This window comes from Aedes albopictus, chromosome 1 (genome assembly GCF_035046485.1).
Source record: "Aedes albopictus strain Foshan chromosome 1, AalbF5, whole genome shotgun sequence".
Classification (NCBI taxonomy): domain Eukaryota; kingdom Metazoa; phylum Arthropoda; class Insecta; order Diptera; family Culicidae; genus Aedes; species Aedes albopictus.
Genome location: NC_085136.1, coordinates 25,960,614 through 25,973,982, shown reverse-complemented (window position 1 = coordinate 25,973,982; position 13,369 = coordinate 25,960,614). Strand labels below are relative to the sequence as shown.

At 44.1% G+C, this 13,369-nt stretch overlaps 1 protein-coding gene across 2 annotated transcripts; it reads left to right on the top strand.

The window, feature by feature from the left end:
- The first annotated feature begins 11,684 nt into the window (after positions 1–11,684).
- On the top strand, positions 11,685–13,125 carry LOC109415200 (ferritin light chain). Of its 2 annotated transcripts, none has more exons than XM_029855037.2 (3): positions 11,685–11,880; positions 11,971–12,077; positions 12,347–13,125. In XM_029855037.2, exons 2-3 carry the CDS (start codon positions 11,984–11,986, stop codon positions 12,907–12,909), a joined length of 657 nt encoding a protein of 218 aa, XP_029710897.1. In that variant the 5' UTR covers positions 11,685–11,880; positions 11,971–11,983; the 3' UTR covers positions 12,910–13,125. The 2 variants fall into 2 exon arrangements, with proteins under 2 accessions (XP_029710897.1, XP_029710898.1); XM_029855038.1 differs by having other exon boundaries at positions 11,690–11,796.
- Positions 13,126–13,369: the final 244 nt, after the last annotated feature.

Sequence of the window (13,369 nt, the reverse complement as noted above, 5' to 3'; positions counted from 1 at the left end):
GGGCACATGCATTTTTACTCCGAAATATGCCGTGCGACAGCTCTTTCTTCATGATTTTCCGTGAATAGGACATCCATGGCTATAAAAAGGTTCATCGACCACTTTGGCCACTTCCGGAACCTCCGGGGTGCCCTGGCGGAACCTGTAGTGGGGGGCGCATGAATTTTTACTCCGAAATACACCGTGCGACAGCTCTTTCTTCATGATTTTCCGTGAATAGGACATCCATGGCTGTAAAAAGGGTCATTGGCCACTTTGGTCACTTCCGGAACCTCCGGGGCGCCCTGGCGGAACCTGCAGTAGAGGACACATGCATTTTTTTCTACAAAATATAGGGTGCGACAGCTCCTTCTTCATGATTTTCGGTGATTGAAATTCTGATATCTATGAAAAGGGTCATCGACCACGTTGGCACCTTCCGGAACCTCCAGAATGCCCTGGCGGAACCTGTAGTAGAAGACATGCATTTATACACCTAAATATACCGTGCGGCAGCTCTTTCTTCGGGAATTTCCCTGAATAGGATTCTCATGACTATAACAAAGACCATTGGTCACATTGCCCACTTTCGGAACCTCTGGGGTGTCCAGGCGTAGGCTCCGGTAGAGGACACTTGCATTTTTACTTCAAAATATACCGTTCGGTAGCTCTTTCATCCTCATTTTCGGTGATTGGGATTCTCATAGCTATAGAGTAGTCTACTGCTCTGGCGAAACCTGTAGTAGAGGACACATGTATGTTATCTTCAAGATATACCGTACAACAGCTCTTTCATCAAAAAAAAAAAAATCTTTCATCATGGTTCTCTGTGAATATGATTTCCATAGCTATGGAAGATGTTCTGGTGGAACATGTTGTAGATGACATTTGTTTTTGTTTCAATATATACCGTGCAACAACTCTTTCTTCCAGGTTTTTGTGCATAGGATTCCCATGACTATAAAAAGCATCATTGATTACTTAGACCACATTCAGAACCTCCAGGGTGCCTTGGCGTACCCTGGCGTACCTGTAGTAGAGAACACTATAGTGTCTTCTGGAGTCTATAATAGGCACGACTTCCACTGATGATGATACCGTAAATATTTCGTGATCACATGTAAACCAAAGTACATTATGAGTAGGTATCAAGATGAATCTGACTCTCTACATCTTTATTTTGAAGGAACCTACGAGATAGGGAGATATTGAAATGGAAGACGACTTTGTTATGTACACTAGAATGAAAACGCCTCCAACACCAGGAAAATCCGTTAGCAAATATATGTGAATACATTCCACAAATCGATAGAGAAAAAACTTAACATGTAACCAAGGCGGAAACTGTTCAAATAACATGTGAAAATATTTCTTGCTCTTTCACAGGAAAGCTACATTTCAATTTATATATACTGCTATTATTTTGAACGATTTCACATAGTGTTTAACTTTTTACCACGACCTTCGAAAATTCTCAGATTTTGTACATAGATTGATAACAATTCACAGATCATGTAAACTTCCATCATATGTCATGTAATTCAGCATGACTCTGAGAGTTTACATGACATATAACACAAATTTACATGATATATCATGTAAACCATCATAACACTAAGTTTACATGACGAAAATGAAGTTTACATGACGTGTAAACCTCATTATTTTTATCTGTGAACATTCACTATATTCGCTCATAGGAGAACAAAGACACAACATGTCAAAGCTGGCTATGTTGTATGAAGAACGTCTATCACTGCTATTTTTATGAACAACGTTGTATGTATTGTATGTATTATATGTACATGTTATCATAATTATTTATAGGAAAAGTCAAAAGTACTTGTGAGAAGAAACAAGGAAGAAGAGTAGTACTACAAATGGTGGAAAAGTACTCAAATAAAGGATATCAAGTGTTCTTTGATAACTTTTTACGTCTGTTGAGCTTTGTGAAAATTATTAGCACACTAAGGGCTAATAAGCGTGAGATTCCTATAATAGGAGTGTAAGGGGCATCATGCAGATCTACAAAAAGCACCTTCTTGTCCAATTATGATCAACTTTATGGCAAGTGTCACGTGTGTCAGTCTAGTGCATCTCTTGTTACATGCTGAGATTGCACTCAATTAGTTTGTATCAAACAGGGAAAAGGATTGTGTATCGCTGCAATGATTGTCCTGAAGACCAAACCAAAACCATCAGTCTCACTTCAAAAAAACAGCGATGCAGTTTGTGTGTTCGAAGCAAAGACCGTAAAACAACGGTTCATTGATATCAGTGTAACCGATGCATCTGTTCAAACCATGTGCGTTGTGAAGAAAATGTCGAATTTTGCTGAAATTGTATGAATAGATGATCGGATAACATTTGATTACATCTTTTGAATTCAAGATTCCAAAGTTATCAAAACAAGCAGCAGAATTTGCTTGCAAAAGCATTTTATCCAGTTTATATTTCACTATTTATGCACAATAAATAAATAATCATAAAAAAACAGTTCAAATCGTATCGTTGGGATACCATTTCATTCATTCCGGATATTCTTAAAAACTTGCGGAACCAGCTTTCGTTATCAAAGTAAACACAAAGACCCTGCAAACATCTTCATACGTTGTACTTGTAAGGAGGAAACTAAAACGAAAACTTGTCCTGCATAAATACAACGAAAATTCCTTAGTTCTCAATTGAATTCGGTTCCAGCCATAGTCATCGCATGCGAATCATCCGATGGAACCAAACTGTTACACGATGGAACCAAACTGTTGCTATCCAGGAAAACTATAGAGTAATAGCTGTGGATATAAGAATTCCGCAGGCCGAAAATAATGAAAAAAGAGCTGCCACATGATATGTTTAGGTGTATAAATGCATGTGTCCTCTACTACAGGTTCCGCCAGGGCACTGTGGAGGTTCCGGAAGTGGCCAACGTGGTCGATGACTCTTTTCATAGATATGAGAATCTCAATCGCCGAAAATCATGAAGAAAGAGCTGTCGCACGGTATATTTTGCAGAAAAAATGCATGTGTCCTCTACTGCAGGTTTCACCAGGGCACCCCGGAGGTTCCGGAAGAGGCCGAAGAGATCGATTACCCTTTTTATAGCCATGGATTCACGGAAAATCATGAAGCAGCTCTTTCTTTCGGTATATTTCGGAGTAAAAATTCATGTGTCCTCTACAACAGGTTCTGCCAGGGCACCCCGGAGGTTCCGGAAGTGGCCAAAGTTGTCGATGACTCTTTCTATAGCCATGGGTATCCTATTTATGGAAAATCATGAAGAAAGAACAGTCGCACGTTATATTTCTGAGTAAAAATGCATGTGTCCTCTACTACAGGTTCCGCCAGGGCACCCCGGATGTTCCGGAAGTGGCCAACGTGGTCGATGACCCTTTTCATAGCCATGGATGTCCTATTCACGGAAAATCATGAAGAAAGAGCTGTCGCACGGCACATTTCGGAGTGAAAATGCATGTGCCCTCCACTACAGGTTCCGCCAGGGCACCCCGGAGGTTCCGGAAGTGGCCAAAGTGGTCGATGACCCTTTTATAGCCATGTATGTTCTATTTACGGAAAATCATGAAGAAAGAGCTGTCGCACGGTATATTTCGGAGTAAAAATGTATGTGTCCTCTACTACAGGTTCCACCAGGGCACCCCGGAGGTTCCGGAAGTGGCCAAAAAGGTCGATGACCCTTTTTATAGCCATGAGTGGCCTATTCACGGAAAATCATGAAGAAAGAGCTGTCGCATGATATGATTTGGAGTGAAATTGCAAGTGGCCTCTACTACAGGTTCCCCCGGGGACCTTCCAGAGAGTCTAGGAACATCCAGAGGAACTCCAAATATTCAAAAAATGTACTGATCGAATCAGCTTCGATAAGGTTTTAATTTTTCTCAATGTTTCAAAGTAGTTTCGTAGAGAGAAAAATAGTTTTGATACAAATACCCCAAATGGCATAACGTTGGTACCCCAAGGGAATCCGGAATAATTCCGGAACAATCCGGATTTTGAATTGTTTGTCCCATTTTATCAAAACTAGAATAAAAACTGGATCTTGTCACAAAATTTCATTACGATTGGTTGAAATTCAACAGAGTTATGAATTTTCCAATGTGAAAACTTGATGCCAAAAATGACGTTGGCCTTTTGGGTGTTAACGTTTATTTTGGTTTGTTGATCAGTTTTTGGAATCATTTTTTTCACCTCTTATGATCACAAAACACTTCAAACTCGCTTGAATATTAATGTAAAGAGGAGCATGCGATTAGTTGAATAAAGCGGTCCTCTCACTTTACCGGGCCGGGACCGTGCCGAGCCCGCATTGTGAATGTGATTTCGTGTGTGGCTCACAACATCAAACAAAAGCTGCGTTTGTTGATTACACGCTCGTTTCAATTTGCACGAATATGAGTATAAGGCAGATAGATGATGGCTACGATAAATTTCATTGCTGCCAGGGGCCTGTAATAGGAGGCAATCAGTGAAGTACTAGATTGAAAGTAGTGAGCTGAATTTTAGTATGGTGAGATGATCAATTCTCCATTTCTGCAATGAAATGAAGCAAACAGCGTGGGTTATATGATTTCATGTCCAATTTTATGCTGTTTGAGCAAAAGTTTGGGTAACTGTGTTGTTGAAGTTGCAAGAAATAAATAATACAACATCACAGTTACCCAAACTTTTGCTCAAATAGCATCAAATTAGTCAAGAAATCATATAACCCACGCTGTTTGCTCCATTTCATTGCAGAAATGGAGAATTGATCATCTCACCATACTAAAATTCAGCTCACTACTTTCAATCTAGTACTTCACTGATTGCCTCCTATGGGGCACGTTCGGTGTAGTAGTAGATTTGTAGTAATGAGCTGAATTTTAGTATGGTGAGAAGGTCAATTCTCCGTTTCTGCAATGAAATGGTGCAACAAGCGTTGGTATTATGATTCCTTTCCTAATTTGATGCCGTTTGAGCTAAACTTTGGATAACTATGTTGTTTATGTTGCAAGAAATGAAGAAAACAACAACACTGTTGTCCAAAGTTGTGCTCAAATATCATCAAATTAGGCAAGGAATCATAATACCCACGATTTTTGCACCATTTCATTGCAGAAACGGAGAATTGACCTTCTCACCATACTAAAATTCAGCTCATTACTACAAATCTAGTACTTCACCGATCTGTCCTATTGCCGGCTAGGTATGTAAAAATTAAATTTTGATAAAATTTCAGTTGAGTTAATTCTTTGCGAAACTCAAGCCTTCCAATACAAATGAGCTTAAATACCCTTTAGAGCCATACAAGTAATTAATGCATTAAATGATCAGCAAGATTTTCGAACAGTTCAATTTTTCCTCATGGTGGCTATGTTCCTGTTCATATAACACTAGTTTACAAAATAAAACGAAAGTCGTGAACTTCTGTCAACGACCAAAATTTTTGAAGTACAATTTAGTGCTGATTTCGAAACCGACCTTCAAAAAATTTTAAGTAGAACAGTTTTTGAGTTTTAGCTCAATATCGAGTTTTACAACTTTTCAAAATATGTAATTTACTAAAATTCAAATATATTGCGTTTTGTTCAACCAATGTTAAGTCTTTTTCCATATATTAATAGCTGAATACAATACCATTCGATCATCTGAATACAGGTTTTGCGTCAGATTGAAGAAATTCAAGATATTGCCGAGTTTTAAGGAGCATTTCCTTAAATTTTAGCAAAATTCCCAATTTTTTTTGAAGAAATGTATTTTTTTCAATTAGAAAAACCCGATTTAAAAATTCTTTCTCGACGTTTATTTGACATATCATATGTAGGCGAGTTACAGTAAAAATTACAGCTCAATCGGAGCATTGATTACGAAGAATGATATAATTGAAGTGAGCAACTTTGCTTAAAAATAGAACAAAAATCGATTTCATATCATCACCCTTGTATGGAAAGTCGAAAAAAAATCCGCTCTACTGTAATTTTTTTCTTTCGCGTTTTCGAACTCAGGGCATGATTCTACACCAAAAATGATCATCAGCTTACCGAGTTCAAAAATGCTGTAAACTAGTGTAATAGAACAAGTTAAGAAAATTAACAAAAACAATAGAAAAACTGTGTCGTAGTGAAACATCCACAATTATTTAAAATGCGGGCAGTACAAGGTTTGCCGGGTCAGCTAGAATAATAAAATGCACTATTGTTTGAAGCTTGCTTCTTGAGATTTGTGCGTCTGAAGTTCTGATTCACTGTTGAAGTGGGATTTCAAAACGTTTGTTCTTAAATAAGTTTGTAGTTCCGGTTATACCCTGGGTGCTAGGGTGCTATGTTCCATATATGGCCTATAGGCCGTGTCAGGGGCCTGAGCAATTACGAACTCGAAATATGTTTTCAACCAATAACTGCCAAACAAATTATGCGAAATATGGCCCTTTTAACCGAATGATAGCATTTTATAATCGCCACTGTGAAACTATTGACTTTTAAATGTCTCGGAAAAAATTAAACAACACTTAAAGTCAATATGAAACCAAAACAATTTAAATTTAAGTTAATTTAATATTGGGCAGAGAATAGGAAACACGTCTTGTCTCGTGTGTGGACGGTACTAAAGTAATGATTTATTTCTAATGTCTAATTCTAGTTACAGGTCATAGGTTGCTTCGATACGTTCTTCAACACTCCTCCTCAACCTAGTGACTCTGGATTCCCATAGCGACTCGCTGTAGCTCGATCTTCGGTTTTGCGAGCGGCTTCGTCAAACAGTCCGCCAGTTGTTTCTCGGTACTGACGTAGACAACATCGACGTCGCCGCGTTGAACAGCCTCCCTGATGAAGCAATGACGGATGTCAATATGCTTAGTCCTTGGATAGTATCCACCGTTTTTGGCGACTGCGATAGTGCTTTGGTTGTCGCAATTGATCTGGACCGCTTCATCAACATCAAACGTTGCACGCAGGCGCTTCCACCAAAGCGCTTCTTGCACGGCTGCCGAGAGTGCCATGTACTCGGCTTCACAAGTCGAAAGCGCTACAGTCTGTTGACGTTTGCAGCACCAGGAAATCGCACCACCCTGCGCGATGAAAACGAATCCTGTAATGGACTTCCGGTCCTCACTGCTCGAAGCCCAATCCGCGTCAGCGTACCCTGTAATCGTCGAGTCGGCGTCCTTCCTGTACGTTAGTCGAAACTTCGAGGTGCCTCTTAGGTATCTCAGCAGATGTTTGACGGCGTTCCAATGCTTTTCTCCGGGGTTTTCATTGAACCGGCACAAAACGTTGACAGCGTGGCATATGTCCGGACGTGTGCACTGCGCCAGGTACATGAGACATCCTACGGCCTCCTTGTACGGAACACGCTTCATTCGTTCGGCCTCTTCATCGTCGGTTGGTTGCATATCCTTCGTAAGCTTGTCGTTCGGGTTTAACGGTGTCGCCACCGGGTTGCTCTTGGCCATTTGGAAACGCTCCAGGATGGTCTCCACATACGCTTCTTGGTCGATGGAAATCTTACCTTGGCTTCTCGTGATACGCATCCCCAAAACGTGCTTGGCTGGACCGATGTTTTTCATCAGGAACTCCCGTGCCAGATCATCCTTCAGCTGCTTCCGCCATCGACGACAGTTCGTAAAAATGAGCACATCATCGACGTAGATCGCCACAAACATAATTTTGCTGCCGGCGATCTTGTAGTATACGCAGGGGTCGTAGTCCGTTGAAACCAGTCCAAACTTCTTCAGTGCGGTATCCAGCTTTTGGTTCCACACGCGGCTCGATTGCTTCAATCCGTAGAGAGCCTTGTTCAGCTTGCAGACCTTGGTCCTGTTCTGAGGGTCTTCGAAGTAAGGCGGTTGTTCCATATATATCTCCTCCGAGAGTTCTCCTTGGAGGAAGGCTGTAACCGCATCCATTTGATCGATGTCGAGATTCAAACGGGCTGCCGTCGCAAAGAGATATCGCAGGGAACTATGACGTACAACAGGGGAGTATGTTTCTTCATAGTCTACCCCCTTTCGCTGCGAGTATCCTTTGATTACCAGCCTAGCCTTGTGACGAGCTGGTCTTCCTTCCGCGTCGAGTTTGGTTTTGTAAACCCATTTACAACGAATGGCCTTCCTTCCTGCCGGGAGATCCGTGAGAGTCCAGGTTCCATTTCGCATCTGCGCCTCATACTCCTCCTGCATCGCGGACTTCCATAGCCGGGCGTCGTCGCGCGATAATGCGTCTTCGGGAGTAGCGGGATCGTCGGAAATGTGCTGCGGGGAATCATAACCGGTGGAACTGCCTTCAGGGATGGTATTACAATACTTGCCTTGGGGAAAGCGTCCCCTATCGCTGAGCATCAACCCTTGTTGAACATCATCAACTGGCCTTTGATTGGAGTACGACGGGGACGCAGAGTGCTGAGCAGATTCCGAACTGTTGGCCAAACTACCGGTGACCTCACCAGTCGTATCGTCGCTCGTTCGGCATGGACCATCTGAAAACGTCGAAGCGGGTAGACCTTTGCATCGAATACTATATTGTTTATACTTGCCGGGGATGAAGCGCTCCCTACCGCTTCGCCTCGACGCCTCGTGTGACACGGGCGGATTTGAAACTGTTCGCGATGGGAGCGCAGTGGGGTTCGTCACAATGTTGTCAGCAGGGATCGTCACAGAGTCGTCTGCGCTATCGTAGTTGTCCTCGGAGCTGCTATCGTCATCTTGTTCGGGTGGATTCGTACGGTTCACTTCCAGCACTTCACGGGTTTCATCTGGCACATCGCAATCCTCGAAATCCAACCGGACCATCGTTGGTTGTCGTCGCTTCGCTCTCAGGTTCACTTCATCATCACGCTTCTGAATCACTAACTCTTGACACGCTGCTGACCTTCCTTCGTCAATGAATGTCACATCTCTTGATTTGAAAACGGTTCTGGTTTTCTTGTTGTAGAGCCGGTATGCCTTGCTTTCCTCATCGAAGCCGATCAGGATACATTCTTCTGCCTTCGCATCCCATTTGCGCCGCCGTTGCTTCGGAATATGCGACATCGTTGTTGTCCCGAAAATCCTCAGGTTGGACAGATCCGGTTTCTGTCCCGACCAGGCTTCTTCGGGAGTCATGAGAATTCCTGTCGACGGTGAAAGGTTGATAATGTACACAGCGGTAGCAGTCGCTTCCGCCCAAAATCTCTTCGGCATGTTGGCTTCGTATAACATGCAACGGGCTCTCTCCACTATTGTCCGGTTGGCCCGTTCTGCCATCCCATTCTGCTCGGGTGTATACTCCACAGTTGTCTGATGGCAGATTCCTAGACGTTCCAGGAGCTTCTCGAATCCACGGTTCTTGAATTCCTTTCCGTTGTCGGTCCTCAAGGTCTTCAACTTCTTGCCAGTCTGTCGCTCGGCCATGGTGTAGAAATTCTTGAACGCTTCGGTTACCTCTTCTTCGGATTTTGTGCGCAAGAAGTACACGAAAATCCTGCGGGTTTTGTCGTCGATGAATGTAACGTAATAGCGGCTGCCTCCGATGGAAACCTCCTCCATGGGGCCGCATATATCGGAGTGGACCAGCTCGAGGATCTCCGTGGCCCTTCTTCCTTCCTTGCTGAACGGCAACCGGGTCTGCCGTCCCAAAGCGCAAACCTTGCAGTCACCAGTTTCCGATTTGACGAAATCCACGCCTGACGCTAATCCGTTCTTCAATTGTTTCAGGCCCTTGATGGACAGATGTCCCGTTCGCTTGTGCCACAAATCGATCGACTTCGTTGGTTGACACGCCAGTGCCTTCGAGGGTTGCTGATCCAGCTTGAAAAGCCCATTCGATCGATGTCCGGTGGCGATTCTCCGTCCCTCTGGGTTGATCACCTCGCAACCTTGCTGCCTGAAAATGACCGTGTGACCTCTATCGACGATTTTACTCACCGAAAGCAAATTTGCAGCCAGTCCCGGTATCAGCTGCACTTCGCTGACGTCAATCGGTGTTCCTTTCGAACATGCGGGATGCAATGCGACGGTGCCTTCCGCGACTACCTTCATCACACCCTTGTTCGCAGCGAAAATTTGTCCATCGGCGTTGTGTACGTCGCTTAGCAACGACTCGTTCCTCGTGAGATGACGACAGGACCCCGAATCGAAATACCAGTCTTCGGCTTCATCCATCGCAGCAACCGATAAAATGGTGCAAAAAGCGTCGCCCTTTTTGACACTTTTCTTCGCTGGTTCCTTGGAGGGACAAAATCGAGCGATATGTCCAAATCTTCCACAGCTACGGCATTTCGGACCCTTCGACGGAAACTTTTCCACACCGTTTGGCTTGCTTCTTCCTGGACCTCTGGACAAGAACGCCGGATCGACACTCGTTGACGACTGCTGAACCTCCTGGAGTAGCTTCGTTTTCACTACGTCTCCGGTTATCGCAGCTCCGAGTTCTCCAATGCCATGACCATGGGCTTGTAGGACTCGGGCAGTCCAGCGAGAAGCAGCATTCCCAGCCACTCTTCGTCTATCTTCAAGCCGACGCCATTCAGTTGGTGAGCCGTACCAACCATCCTCGTCACATACGCTTCCATCGACCCACAGCTGTCCAGGTTGGTCGTTATCAGCTTATGGAGAAGTCCCCATTTCCGCGTGAGGCCGCTGTCTTCGAATACCTTCTCCAGCTTCTTCCAAGCTTCCCTGGCAGTCTTGGTGTCTTGAACGTGGACGTACAGCGTCGGATCCAGCCCAAGAATGATTTTTCCACGAGCTTTCCGGTCCTTGGCGGCGTTGACTTCAGGCAAATTCCCAACTTCGTCCGGAGTAGGTTCCACGGCTTCCCACAGCTCTTCGACTTCCAAAAACGTGCGAAGCGCAAACTTCCAGGTGTGCCAGTTTTCACGACCGACGAGCCGCTCGATCGCTGGCAGTCCGGGGGAAGCGAGTCCGTTACCACCTCCGTTCATCTTCTTTTGCTTCTTTTGAAAAAATCTTGAGATCCGGAACTTTCTAATTTTCTTCTACGTACCACTACTGGGCCCATAACCTATTGGGCAGAGAATAGGAAACACGTCTTGTCTCGTGTGTGGACGGTACTAAAGTAATGATTTATTTCTAATGTCTAATTCTAGTTACAGGTCATAGGTTGCTTCGATACGTTCTTCAACATTTAAGTAATTTGTTTATTTATATGTAATGTTCACATGTCTTCATTGTTTGACGGAATAAATAAATAAATAAAGAAGGGTGCATTTCGATTATGAGTCGATTCAAATATGACGTCCATCATTTTTCCGGATTTTTAGACCCCCCCCCTCCCCCCACTGTTACGCTTTTTTGTATACCTTGGCGTGTCACACTTTCTCAGACCCCCCCCCCCTCCCCCTTAAATGATGGACGTCATATTTGAACGACCCCTATGATAAATGGCCATTATGCCAAGTGGCCTTATGCCAAACGACCTTATGCCAAATGACTTTATGTCAAATGTCCCACTCCCCCTCAAAAATATTGCATCACCCTAAAATGTGAGGATTTCAGGTCTTTGAGACACTAATCACTTATTAGAGATCTTGGAGGTTCATTATGCGAAAACGACCAATCGGACCATAAAACCCTGTACCCTACCGTTGCTTCAACACCTTCAACACAAGATTGAGCATCCCCAATGCATGCAAGCGAGCGCGCCTGATGTTGAGTGCCGTGAGAGTGAGAGCCCACCCAGAGAAGTGAGAAAAGCCCAAGACGCAAAAATCAGTCGCCGCTCCTCAATCTATCCATCCAGTCAGAAAGTTCAATCTTGTTGTGGTTCTTTGTAGTGTTGTACGTCGCACAATATTTTTCCTCCATCTGCAGCCCAGGTAAAGTTGCAGGTGATTATCGATTATTTCCAAAATACGGCCAGGATTATAGCATCCTTGGATTTTGTCGGGTACAGAAGATTCACAAAATCGAAGGTAAGCCCGAGCGTTCCCTGTGTTACACGTCGAACAATGGTGCAGTTACAATATAACATAATGACCGTCGTCATCCATCCTCCATTGCAGAAGTGCTTCAACAATGAAATTCCATCTGCTCATTGTGGGACTGACGGCCGGACTTGCTCTGGTCAACGGAGCTGTCAGCGGTACCGGATCCTGCTCCGTCGATAAAGGTAAGGATCGAGTTGCAGTGGCAAATGACGGAATTTTACGTTCAAATTTTTAAAGCTTGCTATGACAAAAGAATGATTCAGCCCTTTCCTCACTCAGCTGGTAGTCACTAGGGTGTCCCAAAAAATGCACATTTTAAAAATATGTTAGGGGGCTAACCCACCAAATGATAACAAGCAAGGGTGTTAAAACAAAATCAGAGTCTACTTAGAATAATGCCAATCAACTAATAATTGCCAATACTAATGCGATTTTAATTACTTTCCAACAGGAACATGTACTTCTCTGTTCTCCGGGTTTCCGCACCTTCAAACCGACATGAACAAGTACACCAAACAGATGCTGGACAAGTCGTACGACTTCTTGCTTCTGTCATCGGTATTTGACGTGTACAGCCTGGATCGCCCGGGCTTCGAGAAGCTCTATCGTAAGACGTCGGACAAGGCGTGGGAGGACACCATCGAGCTGATCAAGTACCAGAGCCGCCGCGGTGCCTACGTCCAGCTGAGCGAGGAAGGCTCCAACGGAGTTCACGATGTGGCCAGTTTGCTCCAGAGCAACGAGACGTCGTCGTTGGAGTTGGCCCTAGAATATGAGAAACTGTTGGCCACCGAGGCGCACCGTATGCACAAGAAGATCTCCCATGCCGACAGCACCAAGCACTACGATCCGGACGTGGCCCACTTCCTGGACGAGAAGCTGATCGAGTACCAGAGCGGACAGATCCGCAAGCTGTCCGGCTACATTACCAATTTGAACGATATCATCCGAGAGGCTAACACGAAGGCGTTGGGCGTTCAGCTGTTCGACGAATATCTCGTCAAGGTGGAGTAGGCTGTGGAAAATGCATGACCCGAGTAGTGCTGACTGTAGATCTTAAAAATTTGGACGGGTTGAATAACAAAATAAGATGTGTATGTTTAGATTACTTGGCTTTTACGATTGGCAGCAGTAGATTGGAATTTTAGTAGTCAAATTTATGTCTTTCTTATTTCAATGCATATGAAGCCATTTTAGTAATAAAATAATCATTGGTTAAGTACAGTAGAACCTTTTCGAAAGGAGCTAGTACCGAAAAAATCCTGTTTGTTTTTATTTTTATCCAATGACTCCACCCACTGCTTACCACCACCCCCTTTGTGGGTGGTCAAGTCAGTGACGCTGTCATCTGTGCCCGAGAGAGGAAGAGCCACCAGGAAGACGTCGCTCAGACTCTCACCATAGGAATCTTGGTATCTCACTGGCGCAACGTTGCCATAACCGAAGAACACGAATATATGTAGGAGACGGCGCT